Raw genomic sequence first — 20,276 nt, 5'->3', positions numbered from 1 at the left:
TCCTCCGCCTAGTAACCCCACGCCCCATCCCAACCCCTGGCAACTGCTGATGTTTTTACTGTCTCCATAGTTTTGCCTTTTCCAGAATTATTTTTTTTTACTGTGAATTATTTTACTATGAATTTAAATAACAGAGAATCAAATGACTTCCTAAACTATAACTAATTACAATACTGTTATTTTCTTCCAATATTTGCTAGTAATCAGACATGTTGTCTACATAGTTGAAATTTAGGTGTGTGTGATATGGGGGTTCTGTCCATAATAATTATTTTGTGTAAAAATATCCATGTCTTACTATGGATTACATATTTGTGATGTTAAGTGGATAATCTATGTGATTTTATCATAGATTGTTAAGTTATTTATTCACTGCTGGGCTATTTTTCTTTGATTTTTATTGATCATTTAATAATATCTTTGCAGGTTAATTACACCACCTCTGGCACTACTCATCAAGAAAAATAGAGAAAAGAAAAATATAAAAGATAAAGCATGAGAAATTAAATAATCATAGATCTAGGTGTAATAAAATTATAAACGAAAACTATGTTCTATCATTACATAATAAATTTAAAATATTGGTATAATTGATTACACACACATTCACATAAACATATATAACCAAGATTGACTTGGTTAAATGTTGATTGACCTATAGAGTAGTGGAAACATTTTAAATTGAAGATTAACCTCTAAAGGAGGTGCCAGACCTAGAAAAATTTTTACAGTAAACTGATAATACCTTGCTAATTTGAATTTTTTCAGGGAATTTTAAATTTTTGGCAGGGAAAGGAGGCACCTTTAGGGCTTCTCATTCATTTCTTTGAATCTTTAAAAGCCAATGTTAGTTTCTTTTGGTGAATACTTGTGACTATAACGAGCACATTCATTGTAGGAAATTGATAAAATATGGACAAATATAAAGAAGAAAATGATAGTGGTCCCAAAATAACTATTCTTAACAATTTAATTGTCAAGAATACTCTTCATACCCATTTTTTTTAATCTCCCTTTCTCACCCCCAACATTTTTTTAATTAGCCTTATTTCTTCCATTAGTTATTTTCAAACCATGCTGAACATTCCAATTTTTAACATTTTCCACTGTCATCAGTATTGTTGCATTGTGTGTCTTTGGACCAAAGTCATGGGAAAATTCCATGATTATTTTCTTGGGATAAATTCTGGGAAATGGAATTGCTAGGTCAAAGGGTATTTGCATTAAGGCTTTGGTGTATATTGCTCATTAGTCTTCCAGAAGTTTCTGTCCAGTTTTACTGGCATCAACTCTGTGTGTGATACTGATTTCTTCAGAGCTTTAAGACTTTACCACTTTGTAATCAGTCATTCTTCCATGTTCCTCAATGTTTTGAGGTTCACTTTATAATATCCCATTGACGAGATGGACGGTCAACGAATGAAGAACAAATACAACTAGGGCATGATCCTGGAAGAATTTGATGAAAGAATAAAATGCAGAATGACCAGAGGCTTGGCGGAATTGCTGAGAATAATAAGATCTTTCATTATTCAGAGTAAGAATAATAAGGAAGGAGCAATCTACTTCCTGGAATTATAATGTACTATTAAAAGGTGGCAGAGACAAATTTAATTTTCTCTAATGTCTTTTAAGTTTAGTCACTAGGAGAATGATCTTTATACTGGAAAGAGTTTACTATCAAAACAGGAAAGTAGGGCAATTGTATCTGAGTTCAAGTCCACAGTTTCAGATAAATTACCTCCTAAAATAGAGAAACACCAGAAGAACCATGCCACATGACTCCAGTTTTCAAATATCTGAGAGACAACTCGGTGTGAAATGGATTGGATTTCTTTGTAACTCCAGGGGCAAATATGGATCAAATGGTGGGAATTATGGGGAAAAGTATTTCAACTCACTCTTACAAAGAGGTGCCTCCTTATCCCAAGTGACATGATTGCCTGAGAGGAGACAAGCAGCCGATGTGGAGCCAATGAATCGATACCTAGAAGCAAAGAAAGAAAAATGATTACATTCTACACACATTTCCCACTTAAGTCACCACGAGCAAATAATATGAGGTAGTTGTTATAAATTACAGGACAGATTAAAACACAGGAGACTTCAAGAAAGCAACCCCATCTCCATCTGCAAATTAGTCTTTTCTTTCTAAGGACAAGCTTAAATTCTTCCCTCTTTAACCCATCTTCATTCCTAGTCTCTCACAACTCAACGCAACAGTTCTCTTATTCATGATGGGACATTTTTGTACTTGTCTTTAGGGAACCTCACAGAGTTGTGTTATCCATATGTACTTCCATCCAGGAAATTATAAGCTCCTTGATTAACAGGGAAGATGTCTTAATGAAATACATATACTCTCTAGCACCTCGCCTAGAGACTTTCAAGTGTGTGGTGCTCAAAAAACATTTGTTGATTGTAAAAAAGAAGGATCACTTTACCCTGAAGATTCAGTAAATGAGAGCCAGAGGAAACAGCTAATCATCTTTACACTTGAAATGTGCAAAGTAGGAGTACTTACTCACTGTGCCATAAAATCATTCAAAGTACACCACGAAATTCGGAACATTTCATCACCATTTATTTTTTATTTATTAGGTATTGTTGGGGGAAGAGGGAGAATCCCCCTCTGCCCCTTCCCTTAAGGTTCTTATGGCTGGCCAAATAATTAACAAGACAGGTTAGCAGGAGAAAATAATACCAAGTTTAATAACATGTATACATTGGAGAAACTCAGAAACGAGCAACTCGTCTCTCTGTCTAAGCTGCTTGCTTAAGTATTGTAGCTAAAGGCAAGGAAGGTGTTGGGGGTGGGTAGTGGTCTGGGACTTCAGAGGACAAGAAGACAATTCTTTTTAGGGTCATCTATAGATAATGTGGTCAGGGAGAGATAGAGTTTTTTGACAAAAGGGGCTTGGTGCCCCTCCCATTGTAACATCTATTTTACATCATCATTACAGCCATCATGATAGAAGATCTGTTCCAGGAAGGAGCCACCATGTCAAATTCTTTAGGCAGTTAGTGGGGGAGGTCAAATGTCCCTCAGAGAAAACAATCAAGGTAAAGAGATATATTTCAGGGTGGCCAAATCTTGATCTCCCACAGTATCTATACTGTTACTGTGAGAAATGTCACCAAGGATGCTCAGCTAAGCTATTCACGTGTTCCAATGTATGGCAGGGCTAAACATGATTAAGTAAAAGCTAAAGGGTATAGTGCAATGTCATATGACAGTGAGGTAGGTACTGGAACAGGTATTAAATGTGCCTCTTAATTACCTAAGACATGTGATCAGGGCAGTAACCAGTTGTAGCAGAGACTACTGGTATCTCCAGTATCCTTTTCCTTTTCTTTGTTAGCCCTGTCATTTTCATGTTAGCCTTTGTCATAACAAAGCCCTGTATTTTTTACTGGGCCAATGTCCACCTTCAATAAAGGCTTCATTTCCCAGCTTCCCTTACAACCTGGGATAGCCATGTGACTACATTCTGGCTAGAGATATGTAAGTGGAGTGTCTTTAAAGGGATGAGTGTTCCCTTCTTCTTCTTCTTTCTGGCTGGAGTTTGGACCATGAGATGAGATGAATCAGATGGAAGGATCCCAGGTTTCTGTGCATCATGGAGCCAGCACATGAGCCTTGGACAGCCCGTGGTTCTTAACCTGTGAGAGAAGTAAACTCCTATCTTGTTTAAGCTCCTGTTATTTTGTGTTTTTCTGTCTTTTACAGTTTTAATCTAATCCTAACTTATATACCAGTTCTTCCCAAAACAGTGACATAAAGATGACAGGAACCATGTGGGTATAGCAATGACAGTGAATATTTTTGCAGACACATTGGGTCTCTTTTATATTTAAGTAGTGATTGAATTTTACTTATTGTTAACTTGTTTTTTTATTGGCTATGTTGTAAAATCTTTTCAAGTGTGCAAGCAAATATTTAATCTTTAAAATTTCTGCAAACAAACAAGTTGAGATCCACTAGAGTGAGGAAGAAGATAAGAATCCCTCCACTGCGTGTGTTTCCCTCTACCTGTCTCCTATCATACATTTAAAATTTGTCTTAGGAGCACCGGATTATGGATGTTTTCTGACTTTTGACCTTATAGAGGTTGCCCTTAGCATGCTCACTATGACTAATCTAGAGAATTGGAGTAAAAATGCAAAGCAGTTTTCAGCCTGTATATAGATGCAAAAAATAGTCAATATTTTTCAAGGTTTTGTAAGACAGTGATATGCCACAGTAAGTTTATGTTCTGATTTCTCCTGACATGATTTCCCATCTCTGTGAAGTTCTTTCATTGGAATCTACTTCTTAGCTCCCCTGGGCATTAGAAATTTGGGTAACCATGAAGCTAAACCAATGTCCAAGAGCCATGAGATTCCTTTGCCTGTATGCAACATAACACACTGTGGAGAAGTATGCTGAAAAATATAGAGCCCATCAGGTGAGGCTCTGGACGGGAGAATTAGGGGCTGGGAATGGTGCCATTTCTGTCTTTTCCCTTTGTCCGTGCATTTTGAACTGTTTTCAATAGAAGGAATCTACGAAGACAGTTAACAGGTTGCAGATTATTAAAGGTAGCTCACAGATATGGTTCTGCAACAGGTCTCTTTTATGTAAAGAAATTTAAAATAGAATTTTATTGGATTATAAAAGTTAACATATGGTCATTATAGACAAATTTCCAAGTCATGATTAACCCAAAGATCAAAAAAATCACCATCCACAGTTCTACACCTCATCATAGTTAAGTTTTTTCTATGAATCCTCCTACCCTTTTTATCTAAAAATACACATGTAACCCAGATGTCAACTGGGCTGTTACCTTTCAAGCAAGAGCTGGTTAAATTGGACTCAAGCACCAATTCCATATCTGTAAAGTACAGATTCCCGGCTGCCCTCACCACCCCTCCAACCAGGAGTTCTCAGGTTTCTTAGGGCTGACTTCCTCATGTTTCTCTCCGTTTCTACGCCTCTATGGACTCATCTGGTGGCTCAAGATTCTAGGTACAATATTCAGCTGGAGAGCCACATCCCTTTGTGAATTTCTGTAAAAATTCCATTCACATTTAAGTATTTTATGACTTTATTTCCTTTACTGAACATTGGGAGGGGGTCATATTTTGAAGAGCATCTCTAGCTATATTCTTGGCTCCTCTTTCCCTAAGCCCCCCTCTCTGGAATACTAAATATCTTGCACCTATCTGTAACAGAACTATTCTAACTATATTTAGTCCCCACTTTTTCTCCAAGTAGTTTCCCAAACTAATGCAGTTCCTTTCCTAAGAGGACGGTTAAAATTTTAACCTCTTTAAACGTTTATACATCTATAGTGACAGTTTAACCAAAATATTTGAACTCATACTGTACATGGTTTTATAACGTCTTTAATAATTATAGACTATCTTGTGACATATTTCTTCATTATTATTTATTACTCCACAACATCATTTTTAGTGGCTGTTTGTTGGTTATTATTTGAATGGACCATCATCTATCTAACTAATTTCCTATTATTGGAAATTAGTTTCTTATTTTGACTGTTAGGAAAAAACACTACAATGCACTTTCTTGTACACATGAAAAGAAATGAGACAAAAACTTCACTGACTTCAAAGACTTGAAAGAAAGCTTGAGGATTCAGATCTTAAGGGCCACCCAAGAGAGAAGATTTGTGGATTTGGGTGAAAGGCTATGCATAGTTTTCAGCCTTTTGGTACATACTTCCAAATTGCCCTCCGGAAAACTTTGACCATGACCTACTCGTATGTCATGGCAGTGCACCTTTCTCTGAGCCTATATTACTACAAGGCTTTGTCAATTTGCCAATCTAGTAGGCAAATATGGCATTCCATTTTTAAGGTGTATTTCTCATATTACAAGTGATGCTGAGGCAGAAGTCAAGATGGCGGCGTAAGCAGACTCTGAACTCACCTCCTCCTGCGGACACAGCCAATTTACAACTACTTGTGGAAAAATTACCCCTGAGAAAGAACTGAAAACTGGATAAGAGGAACTCTTGCAACAAAGGACAACCCTAATTGAGGTGGAAGAGGCAGAAACTCCCTTCGGGAGAGAAAAAAACGCCGCCTTCACAAGCCGCCAGCTTCACGGCCGCCGGGAGCAGCTCACAGGTACGCAGCCTCCCTGGAGGCGCGGGGCCCTGAGCCGGGGAGCGCCCCCGGTGTGGGCATTTTGTGGACCCAGCAAAACCGAGAAGAGTGGCAGAATAACTGACTTTGCCTGCTACTAAAACACTGGGGAGTACCCCCAGAAAAGCTGGTTCACAAAGAAATTAAAACTGGCTCTTAAAGGGCCCACGCACAAACTCACCCATTTCAGAAAGCAACCTAAAATCACCAGAAAGAGGTGCACAGTGCTTTGGTGAAAAGAGACACACCTGATAGGCCATGAGTGCATCTCGGTGAGAGATGAGACCTCTCCAGGGACTGGAACATTGGCGGCGACCATTGTTGTGGCCCGGTGTGGCCATGCTGTCACAGACGCCATTGGAGTTCTCCCTGGGGCCTGCTAGCCCAGGTCTGCCCCACCCACTAGAGCACCAATTTAATCCAGCTCAGCCAGGGCAGGCAGCCCACCCTAGAGACTGGCCCCACCCAACAACAAGCCCTCAGGCAACTTGTGGGCCTGCATAGATTGGTGACTGGATTCTCTGCAGCCTGGCAATGGAGCCGACTTCAGTGGGGCAGGGCGTGCACAAGGAGTGGGTGGAGAGTGTGGGGTGGTGGTGGAGTGTGTGGGGCTCCTGCCGTGGAGAGACTGGATCCACTTCAGGAGGTCAGGGGGCGCACACGGGGCAGGACTGTGTTGACTGTGTCTGTGGACCTGTGGGCGGCAGGGCTTGTCAGCTACAGAAGACTTGTGCTTCTCAAAGACCCACATAGGGGGTTTGCCCCACCTTCCAAATCGTGAAACAATTGGGTGCTCCCGTGCCTGAGGCCAGCCCCACCCAGCTGCAATCCTCAGAGAGCTAACAAGAGACCTAAAGGCTGGAGGCTTACAGCAATTGTAAGCCCCTGAGCCTAACAACCTGCCACGCTGGGGGCCCACTCACTTAAAATAAATACTGCAACACAAACGTGGTATTAGAACTTGCAGCCAACTGTGCTGGGGCTCCCCACACCTGATAAAGAGACTGAAGGGCCCACAACAACTACAAACAGCTGAGCATTATAAGAGCTGACCAGGAGCATAACTCGGCGTACCTGGGCGCATACAGGGAGAGCAAACAGGCCACAACAGAAGGACACACGTAGGCCGCATAGGGGTCACCCTGCAACATTGAGAACTGAGGGAAGCACACTGGAAGCTTCCTAAGGCATCACTTGTATAAGGTCACCTATCCAAGAGCAGGAGACATAGCTGACCTACCTAATACGTAGACACAAGCACAGGGAAAGAGACAAAATGAGGAGGCAAAGGAATACATTCCAAGTAAGGGAACAGGACAAAACTCTAGAAAAGGAACTAAGTGAAACAGAAATGAGCAACCTACCTGACAGAGAGTTCAAACTAAGAGTGTTAAGGATGCTCACTGATCTTGAGAAGAATAGATGAACTCAGTGAGAATGTCAACAAAGAAATGGAAGATGTAAAAAAGAACCAATCAGAAATGAAGAACACGATACTGGAAATGAAAAATTCACTAGAGGGACTCAAAAGCAGAGTAGAGGATACAGAAGAATGGATCTGCGAGCTGGATGAAAGACTAGAAGAAATTACCCAAGGTGAACAGGTAAAAGAGGAAAGAATTAAAAAGAGTGAGGACAGTCTAAGGGACCTCTGGGACAACATCAAGCACACTAACATCCGTGTTATAGGTGTCCTGGAAGGAGAAGAGCGAGTCAAAGGGGAAGAGAATCTATTTCAAGAAATAATAGATGAAAACGTCCCTAACCTAAGGAAGGAAACAGACATCCAGGTACGGGAATCACAGAGAGCCCCAAACAAGATAAACCCAAAGAGGCCCACACGAAGACACATCATAATCAAAATGTCCAGAATTAAAGATAAAGAGAGAATCCTAAAAACCGAAAGAGAAAGACAAGTTACATACAAAGGAAGCCCCATAAGGCTATCAGCTGATTTCTCAGCAGAAACCTTACAGGGTAGAAGAGAGTGGCACGATATATTTAAAGTGCTAAAAGGAAAAAACTTACAGCCAAGAATACTCTACCCAGCAAGGTTATCATTCAAAATGGAAGGAGAGATCAAAAATTTCCCAGACAAGCAAAAATTAAAGGAGTTTGTCACCAAGAAACCTGTGCTACAGGAAGTGTTAAAGGGACTGATTTAAGGGGAAAAGAGAAGACCACAAATAGGAAAAATTATCTATTTCCATGATTACAATGTAATGGATACAAATGCACAAAAAAGAGGATAGATATGTATCAAAAACATAAAATGATGGAGGAGGGGAGTTAGAGTAGAGCTTTCAAACAGAGGTCAAACTAAAGAGACCATCAATTCTGTATAGAAGGAGAAAGGAACACACACAAGGACTACTAAAACACTGAGAAAAAAAAAAGTTAAAAAATGGCAGTAAGTACATACTTATCAATAGCTACTTTAAACGTCAATGGACTAAATGCCCCAATTAAAAGGCATAGGCTGGCTGACTGGATAAAAAAACAAGACTCATATATATGCTGCATACAAGAGACACACTTCAGACCTAAAGACACTCACAAACTGAAGGTGAAGGGATGGGAAAAGATACTCCACGCAAATGGCAATGAAAAGAAAGCTGGGGTAGCAATACTCATCAGATAAAATAGACTTTAAAACAAAAACTGTAAAACGAGACAAAGAAGGGCATTACATAATGATCAAGGGAAAAATCCAAGAGGATATAACACTTGTAAATATCTACGCACCCAATGTAGGAGGAACTAAATATATAAAGCAATTATGAACAGACATAAAAAGAGAAATAGACAGTAAAACAATAATAGTAGGGGACTTTAACGCTCCACTTACACCAACGGATAAATCATCCAAACAGAAGATCAATAAGGAAACATTGGCCTTAAATGACACACTAGAACAGATGGACCTAGTAGATATATGCAGAGTGTTCCATCCAAAAACCGAAGAATACACGTTCTTTTCAAATGCACATGGAACATTCTCCAGGATTGATCACATATTAAGCCACAAAACAAGTCTCCATAAATTTAAGAAGATTGAAATAATACCAAGCATCTTTTCTGACCACAACAGTATGAAACTGGAAATAAACTATAGAAAGAAAATCAGAAAAGCCACAAATACGTGGAGAATAAACAAAATGCTACTGAACAACAACTGGGTCAATAAAGAAATCAAAGAAGAAATCAAAAAATACCTGGAGACAAATGAAAATACGACATGCCAGAATTTATAGGATACAGCGAAAGCGGTTCTGAGAAGGAAGTTTATAGCAATACAGGCCTATCTCAACAAACAAGAAAAATCTCAAATAAACAATCTAACAATGCACCTAAAGGAACTGGAAAAAGAAGAACAAACAAAGCCCAAAATCAGTAGAAGAAGGGAAATAATAAAAATCAGAGCAGAAATAAATGAAATAGAGATTAAAAAAATAATAGAAAAAATTAATAAAACCAAGAGCTGGTTCTTTGAAAAGAGCAACAAAATTGACAAACCTTTAGCTAGACTCACCAAGAAAAAAAGAGAGAAGACACAAATAAGTAAAATCAGAAATGAAAAAGAAGTTACAACAGACACTTCAGAAATACAAAAGATTATAAGAGAATACTATGAAAAGCTATATGCCAACTAATTCGACAATCTGGAAGAAATGGATAAATTCTTAGAATCATACAACCTTCCAAAACTGGATCAAGAAGTAGAGAATTTGAATAGACCAATCACCAGTAAGGAGATCGAAACAGTAATCAAAAACCTCCCCAAAAATAAAAGTCCAGGACCAGACGGCTTCCCTGCTGAATTCTACCAAACATTCAAAGAAGACTTAATACCTATCCTTCTCAAACTCTTCCAAAAAATTGAGGAGTGGGGGAAGCTCCCTAACTCATTCTACGAAGCCGACATTATGTGATACCAAAACCAGACAAGGACAACACAAAAAAAGAAAATTACAGGCCAATATCACAGATGAACATCGATGCAAAAATCCTCAACAAAATACTAGCAAATCACATACAACAATACGTTAAAAAGATTATACACCACAATCAAGTGGGATTTATTCCAGGTATGCAGGGATAGTTCAACATTCGCAAGTCAATCAACATAATACACCACATTAATAAAATGAAGAATAAAAATCACATGATCATCTCAATAGATGCAGAGAAAGCATTTGACAAGATACAGCATCCATTTATGATAAAAACTCAGAATAAAATGGGTATACAAGGAAAGTTCTTCAACATAATAAAGGCCATATGTGACAAACCCACAGCTAATATCATCCTCAATGGTGAAAAACTGAAAGCTATCCCTCTAAGAACAGGAACCAGACAAGGATGCCCACTGTCACCACTCCTATTTAACATAGTACTGGAAGTCCTAGCCAGAGCAATCAGGCAAGAAAAAGAAATAAAACGAATTCAAATTGGAAAGGAAGAAGTGAAACTGTCACTATTTACTGATGATATGATTTTATATACAGAAAACCCTAAAGAATCATCCACAAAGCTTTTAGAAGTAATAAACAAATACGGTAAAGTTGCAGGATACAAAATCAACATACAAAAATCAGTTGCATGTCTATACACTAACTAGCAGAAAGAGAAATTAAGAATACAACCCCATTTACAATTGCAACAAAAAGAATAAAATACCTACGAATAAACTTAACCAAAGAGGTGAAAGATCTGTACACTGAAAACTATAAAACATTGCTGAAAGAAATTGAAGAAGACACAAAGAAATGGAAAGATATTCCGTGCTCTTGGATTGGAAGAATTAACATAGTTAAGATGTCCATACTTCCTAAAGCCATCTATAGATTCAATGCAATCCCTATCAAAGTTCCAACAACATTTTTCACAGAAATAGAACAAAGAATCCTAAAATTTATATGGAACAGGAAAAGACCCCGAATAGCTAGAGGAATCCTGAGAAAAAAGAAGAAAGCTGGAGGTATCACACTCCCTGATTTCAAAATATACTACAAAGCTATAGTAACCAAAACAGCATGGTACTGGCACAAAAACACACACACAGATCAATGGAATAGAATCGAAAACCCAGAAATAAACCCACACATCTATGGACAGCTAATCTTTGACAAAGGAGCCAAGAACATACAATGGGGAAAAGAAAGTCTCTTCAACAAATGGTGTTGGGAAAACTGGATAGCCACATGCAAAAAAATGAAAGTAGACCCTTACCTTACACCATACACAAAAATTAACTCAAAATGGGTTAAAGACTTGAATGTAAGACCTGAAACTATGAAACTTCTAGAAGAAAACATAGGCAGTATGCTCTTCAACATTGGTCTTAGCAACATATTTTCAAGCACCATGTCTGACCGGGCAAGAGAAACAATAGAAAAAATAAACAAATGGGACTACATCAAACTAAAAAGCTTCTGCACAGCAAAGAAAACCATCAACAAGACGAAAAAACAACCTAACAACTGGGAGAAGATATTTGCAAACCATACATCTGATAAGGGCTTAATCTCCAAAATATATAATGAACTCATGCATCTCAACAACAAAAAATCTAAAAACACAATTAAAAAATGGGCAAAAGACCTGAACAGACATTTCTCCAAAGAAGATATACAGATGGCCAACAGACACATGAATAGATGTTCAAAATCTTTAACTATCAGGGAAATGCAAATCAAAACTACGATGAGATATCACCTCATGCCCGTCAGAATGGCTATAATTAACAAGATAGGAAACTACATGTGTTGGAGAGGATGTGGAGAGAAGGAAACTCTCATTCACTGCTGGTGGGAGTGCAAACTGGTGCAGCCACTATGGAAAACAGTATGGAGATTCCTCAAAAAATCAAGGATAGAACTACCATATGATCCAGCTATCCCACTTCTGGGTATTTATCCAAACAACTTGAAAACACCAATGTGTAAAGATACATGCACCCCTGTGTTCACTGTAGTGTTATTCACAATAGCCAAGACATGGAAGCAACCTAAGTGCCCATCAAGGGACGAATGGATAAAGAAGATGTGGTATATATACACAATGGAATACTACTTGGCCATAAGAAACGATCAAATCCAGCCATTTGTGACAAGATGGATGGACATTGAGGGTATTATGCAAAGTGAAATAAGTTAGAGGGAGAAGGTCAAATACCGTATGATTTCCTTCATTAAGTAGTAGATAATAACAATAATCAACAAACACATAGAGACAGAGATTGGATTGGTGGTTACCAGAGGGGACGGGGGAGGGAAGAGGGCGAAAGGGATAATTTGGCACATGTGTGTGGTGATGGGTTGTAATTGGTATTTGAGTGGTGAACATGATGTAATCTATGTAGAAATAGAAGTATAACAATGTACACCTGAAATTTATACAATGTTATAAACCAATGTTACTGCAATAAACAAAAATTAAAAAAAAAAAAACAAGTGATGCTAAAGGTTTTCATATGTTTATTTGACTTTTTCATTTTTCTTTTGTAAATTATTCATGATTCTTTACCATTTTTCTATTTGGGTATTTACTTTTTATAATTGATGTGTAAGAGCTATTTTGATATTTTTACTATTTGATGTTTATCTTTAAATTATTTTTGTATGTACAAAGGTGTTTTTTCTTAGTATTTACTTTTGTCAATCTTGTCCATGGTAGAATTTTTCCTTACTACATGCCTATAGAGGTTTCAAATCAGAAATATATTTGCTTACATATTCATCTAGTTCCTTCATAGTTTTATTTTTAACATTTAACCCTTAATCCATATGGACTTTGCTTTGATGTATGACATGAGGCAGGGATCTAACTTATCTTGTCAGATATTTGCCTTGTTAATGAATAATTCAGGTTTTCCATGCCTTGAAATGCCATGTTTATCACTGCCACATTCTTACAACAACTTGTGCTATTTCTTGGGCTCTGTGTTTTGCTCTATGGATCTATGTCTCTATTCCTGCAGCATATCAATTATTTTATTCTTTCAAATAAATGTTAGCATCACTTCTATTTTGTAATATGTTCTGGCAGTAAAGACCCCTCTTGTTACTATTTCAGGAAATTCCGTTCATCAGTCACATGACACTTACAATCATCTTGTCAAATTAACAGAAGAATGCCATTGGAACTCTGGTTGGAATCACATTAAATATGCACACTAATTCCTAGATAATTAACATCTCCACAACACTAAGTCCTCTTTTAAATAAAATTTTTATCTTCCATTTCTTCAAGCATTTTTTTGGATCCCAAAAAAGTGTTTAAATCTTCTACTTACATGTCCTACCTAATTCTTGTTATATTCATTTCTAGATGACTTTGTTGCTGCTGTGAATGGTATTTTTCCCCACTATATCCCACTTGGTTTTTAATTATATAAAGAAAGTAATTAAGTTATGAATATTTATTTTTTACTAGACATCTTACTAATATCTTCAATTAGGTCTCATAATTATTTAGTTAATTCCTTTAGGTTTTCAGGTAATCATTCATCATGTAATATAATAACTTTATCTTCTCTTTCTCAACATCTATTTATAGAGAGATCTGTCATTTTATTAGTTTGAATTTCAAGAACTTTGAAAAATAGGAAGGATGTAAAATGTTCTTTTCCTTCTCTTAACTTTAATATATGCCTCAAGTATGCTTCTAGATTTTAGCCATTAATCACAATGTGGGTTTTTTTGGCGTCAAAGAGTATATTTATCTGAAATTTAAAGAAAGATAAATTTTTCTATAATATTATTTTAAAAATTTGGATTTCCTTATTTTGAACCATTTCTGGAATACCCCTACTTGTTCACTTTACATAATTCTTTATATATTTTATGGTCGTATGTTGCATAATGACATTTCAGTCAATGACAGACGGCATATCAGTCAGCGGTTCCATAAGGATTAGTACCATATAGCCTAGGTGTATAGTAGGCTATACCATCTACATTTGTGTAAGTACACTCTATGATGTTTGCACAATGAAATTGCCTAATGACACACTTCTCAAAATGTATCCCCGTCATGATGTCATGCATGACTGTATGTAACATTTGATTTAGGATTTTAGCATTTATATTAGAAAATGAGCCAGAGATATATTTTGTTTTATTTGCAATCTTTGGCAAACTTTAATATGGACTTAATTGTATTTCTGTGCTCTGTGACAGTTTAAATAATCTTTTTATTATCTATTTCTTGAAGTTTAAACGAAGTTACCAAACTGGGCCATTTTCTTTATTTGAAGGCACTTCTTTATGGTGGCTTTAAATATGCCCACATATTCTTTTATGCACTTTCCTTTAAGTTCTGGAGCCTAATTCCTCTCCACTTGAACATGGGCTGGGCTTAGTGACTTGATTTTAGTGAATAAGATAAAATGTAAGGGACAGTAAGCAACTTCAGAGACTAGGTCAGAAAGGCACTATGATGTCTTACTCTGTCTTTCAGATTCCTCATCTAGGAGAAGCCAGCAGCCCTTAGAAGAGGCCCCTGAGGTGAGGAACCAAAGTCTCCTGCTAACAGCCATGTGAGTGAGCCTTCTTGGAAATGGATCCTCCAGCCCCAGTCAAGCTATTAAATGACTGCAGCCATTTATAAAGCCAATTTATAAAATAGGCAGAGCTCTTGAATAGGCATTATCCAAGGATGATATACAAATGGCCAATAAACACATGAAAAGATACTAAACATCATTAGTCATTTGGGAAATCCAAATCAAACCCACTTTGCACCTTCTAGGATGGCTATGATAATAATTTTTTAAAAAGAGAAATACTTAGAATCATGCAACGTCCCAAAAGTGAATCAAGAAGAAATAGAGAATTTGAAGGGACCAATCACAAGTAAAGAGATTGAAACAGTAATCAAAAGCCTCCCAATAAATGAAAGCCCAGGATCAGACCTCTTGTCTGGTGAATTCTATGAGACATTCAAAGAATATTTAATACCTTTCCTTCTCAAACTCTTCCAATAAATTGAAGAGGATGGAATGCTTCCGAGCTCATTTTATGAGGTAAACATTACCTTGATACCAAAACCAGAAAAGGACAACACAAAAAAAGGAAAATTACAAGACAATATTGCTAATTATGTTTGATGCAAAAATCCTACACAGAATATTAGCAAATCAAATATAGCAATACATTAAAAGGATCATACACCATGATCAAGTAGGATTAATTCCAGGGATGCAGGGATGATTCAACATCTGCAAATCAATTAACGTGATACACCACATTAATAAAATGAAGAATAAAAATCACATAGTCATCTCAATAGATGCAGAGAAGGAATTTGACAAGATTCAACATCCATTTATGACAAAAACTGTCAATAAGATGGTTATAGAAGGAAAGTAATAGATATTTTTCTTCATTTATTTATCAAGAAATCTCTGTATTTCATTTAACCGTCACAACTATACTTCATTATTTTAACAGAAATTGTATGAACTATGTAAGCCTACACAAAGTGTGCTACACCAGCCGGTTATAGAAAAAACTCACCCAACTCATGGTATTTTAAGGCTTGTGTATACAAGGTACAAATAGAAAGAAAATTTATCTACAAATTGCCATGACAAAATAACATTATCACATGGAATGCAAGTTATGTTTTATATACTTTAACCTACATATAACCATAGCATTTAAGAAAGTTACCTCGCCTTGCTAGAAATCCTAACGTGGGGGAACTCTGAAGAAATGTATGATCTGCACGTGTCTACACATACTACCGATTCCAGGTGTCATGATATTTGCACTATTAAAATAACAACAAATGTCAATTATCACCAAATCGGGACACATTGTTTCTCTAACTACAGAAAAATGAAATATGATATTTCCATGATGAACTCTAGGGTCTCATAATGCAGGATTATTAGTAACCAAAATAATACCTAAAGTTTTCATGTTTTTAAGTGGTAGTGATTCATCACTGGGACTGGGATGTCCTAGAAAAAAAGAAAAAAATGGAAACGGAAATGAGTCAAAAAAAAAAAAAAGAAGAAAAAATAATGAGGCTTAAAGACTGCTAAATTCATAGGTTTGATTTTTTGCCTTTGTATAAAAATCCTCATAACTTCATTTTCATATATAAATTATATTAATGTTTCTCATTAAAAGTAGTATCACAAAGTCTTATAAAGTTATATTTAATGTAATTAGCACTCTTCTTCCTGTCCAGTAACATTTCCTGTGACAATTCTGTGGTACAGCAAGAAAATTTATCATTAATATATTTTCAGAATTAGCCTATGGACTCAGTGTGATTTTCCTTAAAATGAAAAGATATTGGAGGGCTTAATAAACGATTTAGAAGTTGATTTGCAATAAAAGGAAACTTCAGCACAGTAAAGGTGATTAACGAAAAACCCTTAGGTAACATCATAAGTGAAAGACTGAAAGTTTTTCCCTTAAGATAAGGAACAAGACAGGATTCCTGTGTTTGTCGCTTCCATTCAACATAATATTGGAAGTTCTAGTCAGAGCAATTAGGCAAGAAAAAGAAATAAAAAGCACCCAAATTGGAAAGGAAGAAACAAAATGATCCCTGTTCCAGATGACATGTTCTTTTACAGAGAAAACTCTAAAGATACACACGTGCACACATGCACATTCACACATACACACACACAAACACAAATCTGTTAGAATAAATGAATTCAGCAAAGTTGCAGCTACAAAATCAACAAACAAAATTCAGTTGTGTTTCTATACATTAACAATGAAAGATCCAAAAACAAAATAAAAAAACAATTTCATTTATAATAGCATCAAAAAGAATAAAATACTTAGGAATAAACTTAACCAAGGAGGTGAAAGACCCGTATACTGAAAACTACAAAACATTGCTGACAGAAATTGAAGACGACATAAATAAATGACAAGATATCCTATGTTCATGGATTGGAATAGTTAATTTGTTAAGAAGTTAATACCATACCAAGCAATCTACAGATTAAATGCAACCCCTATCACATCTTGAACGTGCATTTTGCAGAAATAGAAAAATCCAACCTATAATTCTTAGGAAATCTCAAGGGACTAGGAACAGTCAAGACAATCTCGAAAAAGAAGAGTAAAGTTGAAAGGACTCTCACATCCTGATTTTACAACTTACTGAAAAGCTACAGTACCCAGTACAAAGTAGTACTGGCATAAAGACAGACACACAGACCAATGGAATAGAACAGAGGGCCCAGAAACTGACCCTCGCATATATGGTCAAATGATTGTCCACAAGGGTGCTAAGAACATTAAATGATGAAACAGCAGTCTTTTTAACAAATAGTGCTTGGAAAACTGGATATCTATAGGCAAAAGAATGAATTTGGACCTTTATCTTACACAATATACAAAAATTAATTCAAAATGGGTCAAAGAACTAAACTTAAGAGCTAAACCTATAAAATTCTTAGAAGAAAACATGGAGGACAATCTTCATGATGTTGATCTGGCAATGATGTCTTGGATGTGACACCAAAGCACAGGCAACAAAGGAAAAATAGATAAACTGGACTTCTTCAAAATTAAAAAATGTGTGCATCGATGGACACTATCAACAGTGAAAAGGCAATCCACAGAATGGGAGGAAACATTTGCAAATCATACATCTGATAAGTGATTAGTGTCCAAAACATATAATGACCTCCTAAAACTAAAAAAAAAAAAAAAAAAACCCAATTCAAACATAGGCCAAAGACTGAATAGACATTTCTTCAAAGAAGATATAGAAAAGACCAATAAGCATATGAAAAGATAATCACTAACCATTAGGGAATGCAAAGAAAAGCCACAATGAGATACTACTTCACATGTATTATTATGTCTATTACCAAAAAACAGAAAAATAACAAGTGTTGGCAAAAGAGGCGGAGAAATTGGAACCTTTGTGCGTCACTGGTGGGACTGTAAATTGGTGCAGCCACTGTGGAAGACAGGATGGTTGTTTCTCAAAAAAGTAAACACAGAATTATCATATAACCCAGCAATTCTACTCCTACATATATATACCCCAAAATTGAAAACAAAGACTCAGATACTGGAATGCCAATATTCAGAGAAGTATTACTCAGAATAGCCAAAAGGTGGGAACAACTCAAGTGTCTATCAACAGATGAATGGATAAACTAAATGTGGTATATACAAACAATGGAATATCATTCAGCTATAAAAAGAAATAAAGTTCTCATATATGCTATAAGATGGATGAAATTTAAAAACATTATGCTAAGTGACGTAAGCAAGAAGTGATTCTACTTCTGTGAGGAACTTAGGATAGTCAAATTCATAGAGATAGAAAGTAGAATAGTGGTTACCTGCCTGGGGGAATGGAGTTCTTGTTTTTGGGTATAAAGATTCAGTTTGAGATGATGAAAAAGTTTTGGAGATAGAAAGTAGTGATGGTTGCACAACAATGTGAATGTAATTAATGCCACTGAAATGTACACTTAAAGGGTTAAAATGGTAAACGTTAAAATAAAAGTTGATCTTAAAAAATTAACATAGAGGAGCCTGAACATTTTTGAAAAGAAAGTGTTCTACCAGATATTAAAACATATCATAGAACTACAGTGAAAAAAACAATTTGGTGCTGGCACAGGATTGGACAGCGTTCAAGGGAACAGCAGGATGACTGGAACACCTATGAATTTAATGGACGATAAAAACTGGCACTTCAAAACAGTTGGAGAGAAAAACCTATTCAAAAAAGTGTGCAATTAGCCATTGGATGGGGTGGGTGAAGTGGAGAGGAACCCTGTCTCATTCCATGTACCATAATGAATTTCAGATGTACCATTGCTTTAAATGCAAAGAATGCAATCAGAATGCATGGTTGAAATGTTTACATAATGTAGCATGGGAGAGACCTAAAACTTTTATAAGAAAGACATAATACTCATAGCCTTTAGGGAAAAAATCAATACATCCAACTACCTATTAATGCAAAACTTCTACACATACAAATGACCACTGATAGCAGAATATTTCAATAAAACATGATATATAGAATTAGAATTTAAACAGAGGGCCTGTTCCAGGAAGAGAGCTAGCACCAGAGATAACTACAAAGAATATGAGCTAGGGGTGGTACAGTCCCCAACAGCAGAAATACTACAATGATAAATGAGTGTAAATACCCAGACACTTAAAGAATTTTGAAAAAATCACCAGAAACTTAAAGGATTTTGAAAAATATAAGCAGAAAGTTACTCAACCTGAGACACTGCACTTTGGAGGTTTTGTACTGGGAAGAGTCGACACTGGAAAACAAAACAATGTAGACTGGATCACTCACTAGGGAATTAGTGCTTTCTTTTCATTTATATGAATTATGCTTTTTATTTTTGACTTATTTAGGTAAAAATTCCCATGCTTCAATTTTCTCAAAAATGGTTGTTATCCATTTTTACACATACAAACGCAGAACACTAGAAATTTATACACCTATGTGATGTACATAAGGTGCTAAGACCCTATGAAAACATGCAAAATCACAATAGAGGAATTCCTTGTGGATTTTATATCATATATGTGTCACAGAAATGAATACAAGACAGAGTAAAATACTAAAATTACTTCTTTTCAATTATTCTGTACCACTGACATTTAACATCAAAGAAATAAAATCTGAGAAAAAAAACAAAACAAGAAGGAAGAAGACACTTTGTACCTTTAATGCACGTTGGCATTGCAGGCTCCCAAGTACTGTTAGCGCCACACACAACTGTGTCGCTGCCACTGAGGTAAAAACCCTGGTCGCATTCAAATACGACCATCACTTTGTAGTAAAATTTCTTTCCAAATCCTGATACCAGTCTTCCATTTTTGAGTACTGGATGTTCACATTTGACCACTGAAAAGTGGAGAAATTACAGAATAAATGGAAAGATGCTTTAACAGAGCACCAGAAAAACTAGTGCAAAGTAGCAATTTCCAGTGGGAACAAAGAGACAAGGAATGAAAGGCAAGATGTTAATTTTAAAGAACAAAACATCATGTGGGCATTTTAATTCCAGGTAAATAGATTTAGAGAAATCTAATACCTTTTTTCCAGCTAGAATAGACTACCATTATACTTTATTGGCTTTACTACATTTT

At 36.3% G+C, this 20,276-nt stretch overlaps 2 protein-coding genes across 2 annotated transcripts in view; both read right to left on the bottom strand.

The window, feature by feature from the left end:
• Positions 1-203: 203 nt before the first annotated feature.
• Positions 204-20,276, bottom strand: part of LOC106800989 (membrane cofactor protein-like) — a 40,458-nt gene continuing 20,385 nt past the window's right edge. Inside the window, exons 7-10 of the mRNA XM_087439890.1 lie at positions 19,849-20,031; positions 19,394-19,438; positions 1,902-1,987; positions 204-1,449 (exon numbers count right to left, since the gene is read on the bottom strand). The gene's annotated coding sequence lies outside the window, so the exon portion shown is untranslated. The remainder of the gene's footprint in view (positions 1,450-1,901; positions 1,988-19,393; positions 19,439-19,848; positions 20,032-20,276) is intronic.
• LOC147917790 (membrane cofactor protein-like) overlaps positions 16,819-20,276 on the bottom strand; it is a 183,082-nt gene continuing 179,624 nt past the window's right edge. The window contains exon 9 of the mRNA XM_087439866.1: positions 16,819-16,852. Coding sequence (XP_087295992.1) covers positions 16,838-16,852 — 15 coding nt within the window. The 3' untranslated portion in view covers positions 16,819-16,837. The remainder of the gene's footprint in view (positions 16,853-20,276) is intronic.

This window comes from Ceratotherium simum, chromosome 2, assembly GCF_057802395.1.
Source record: "Ceratotherium simum simum isolate JZ-2026a chromosome 2, ASM5780239v1, whole genome shotgun sequence".
Taxonomy (NCBI): Eukaryota; Metazoa; Chordata; class Mammalia; order Perissodactyla; family Rhinocerotidae; genus Ceratotherium; species Ceratotherium simum.
Note: the sequence above shows the minus strand (reverse complement) of the source record. Positions and strands in the feature narration are given on the sequence as shown.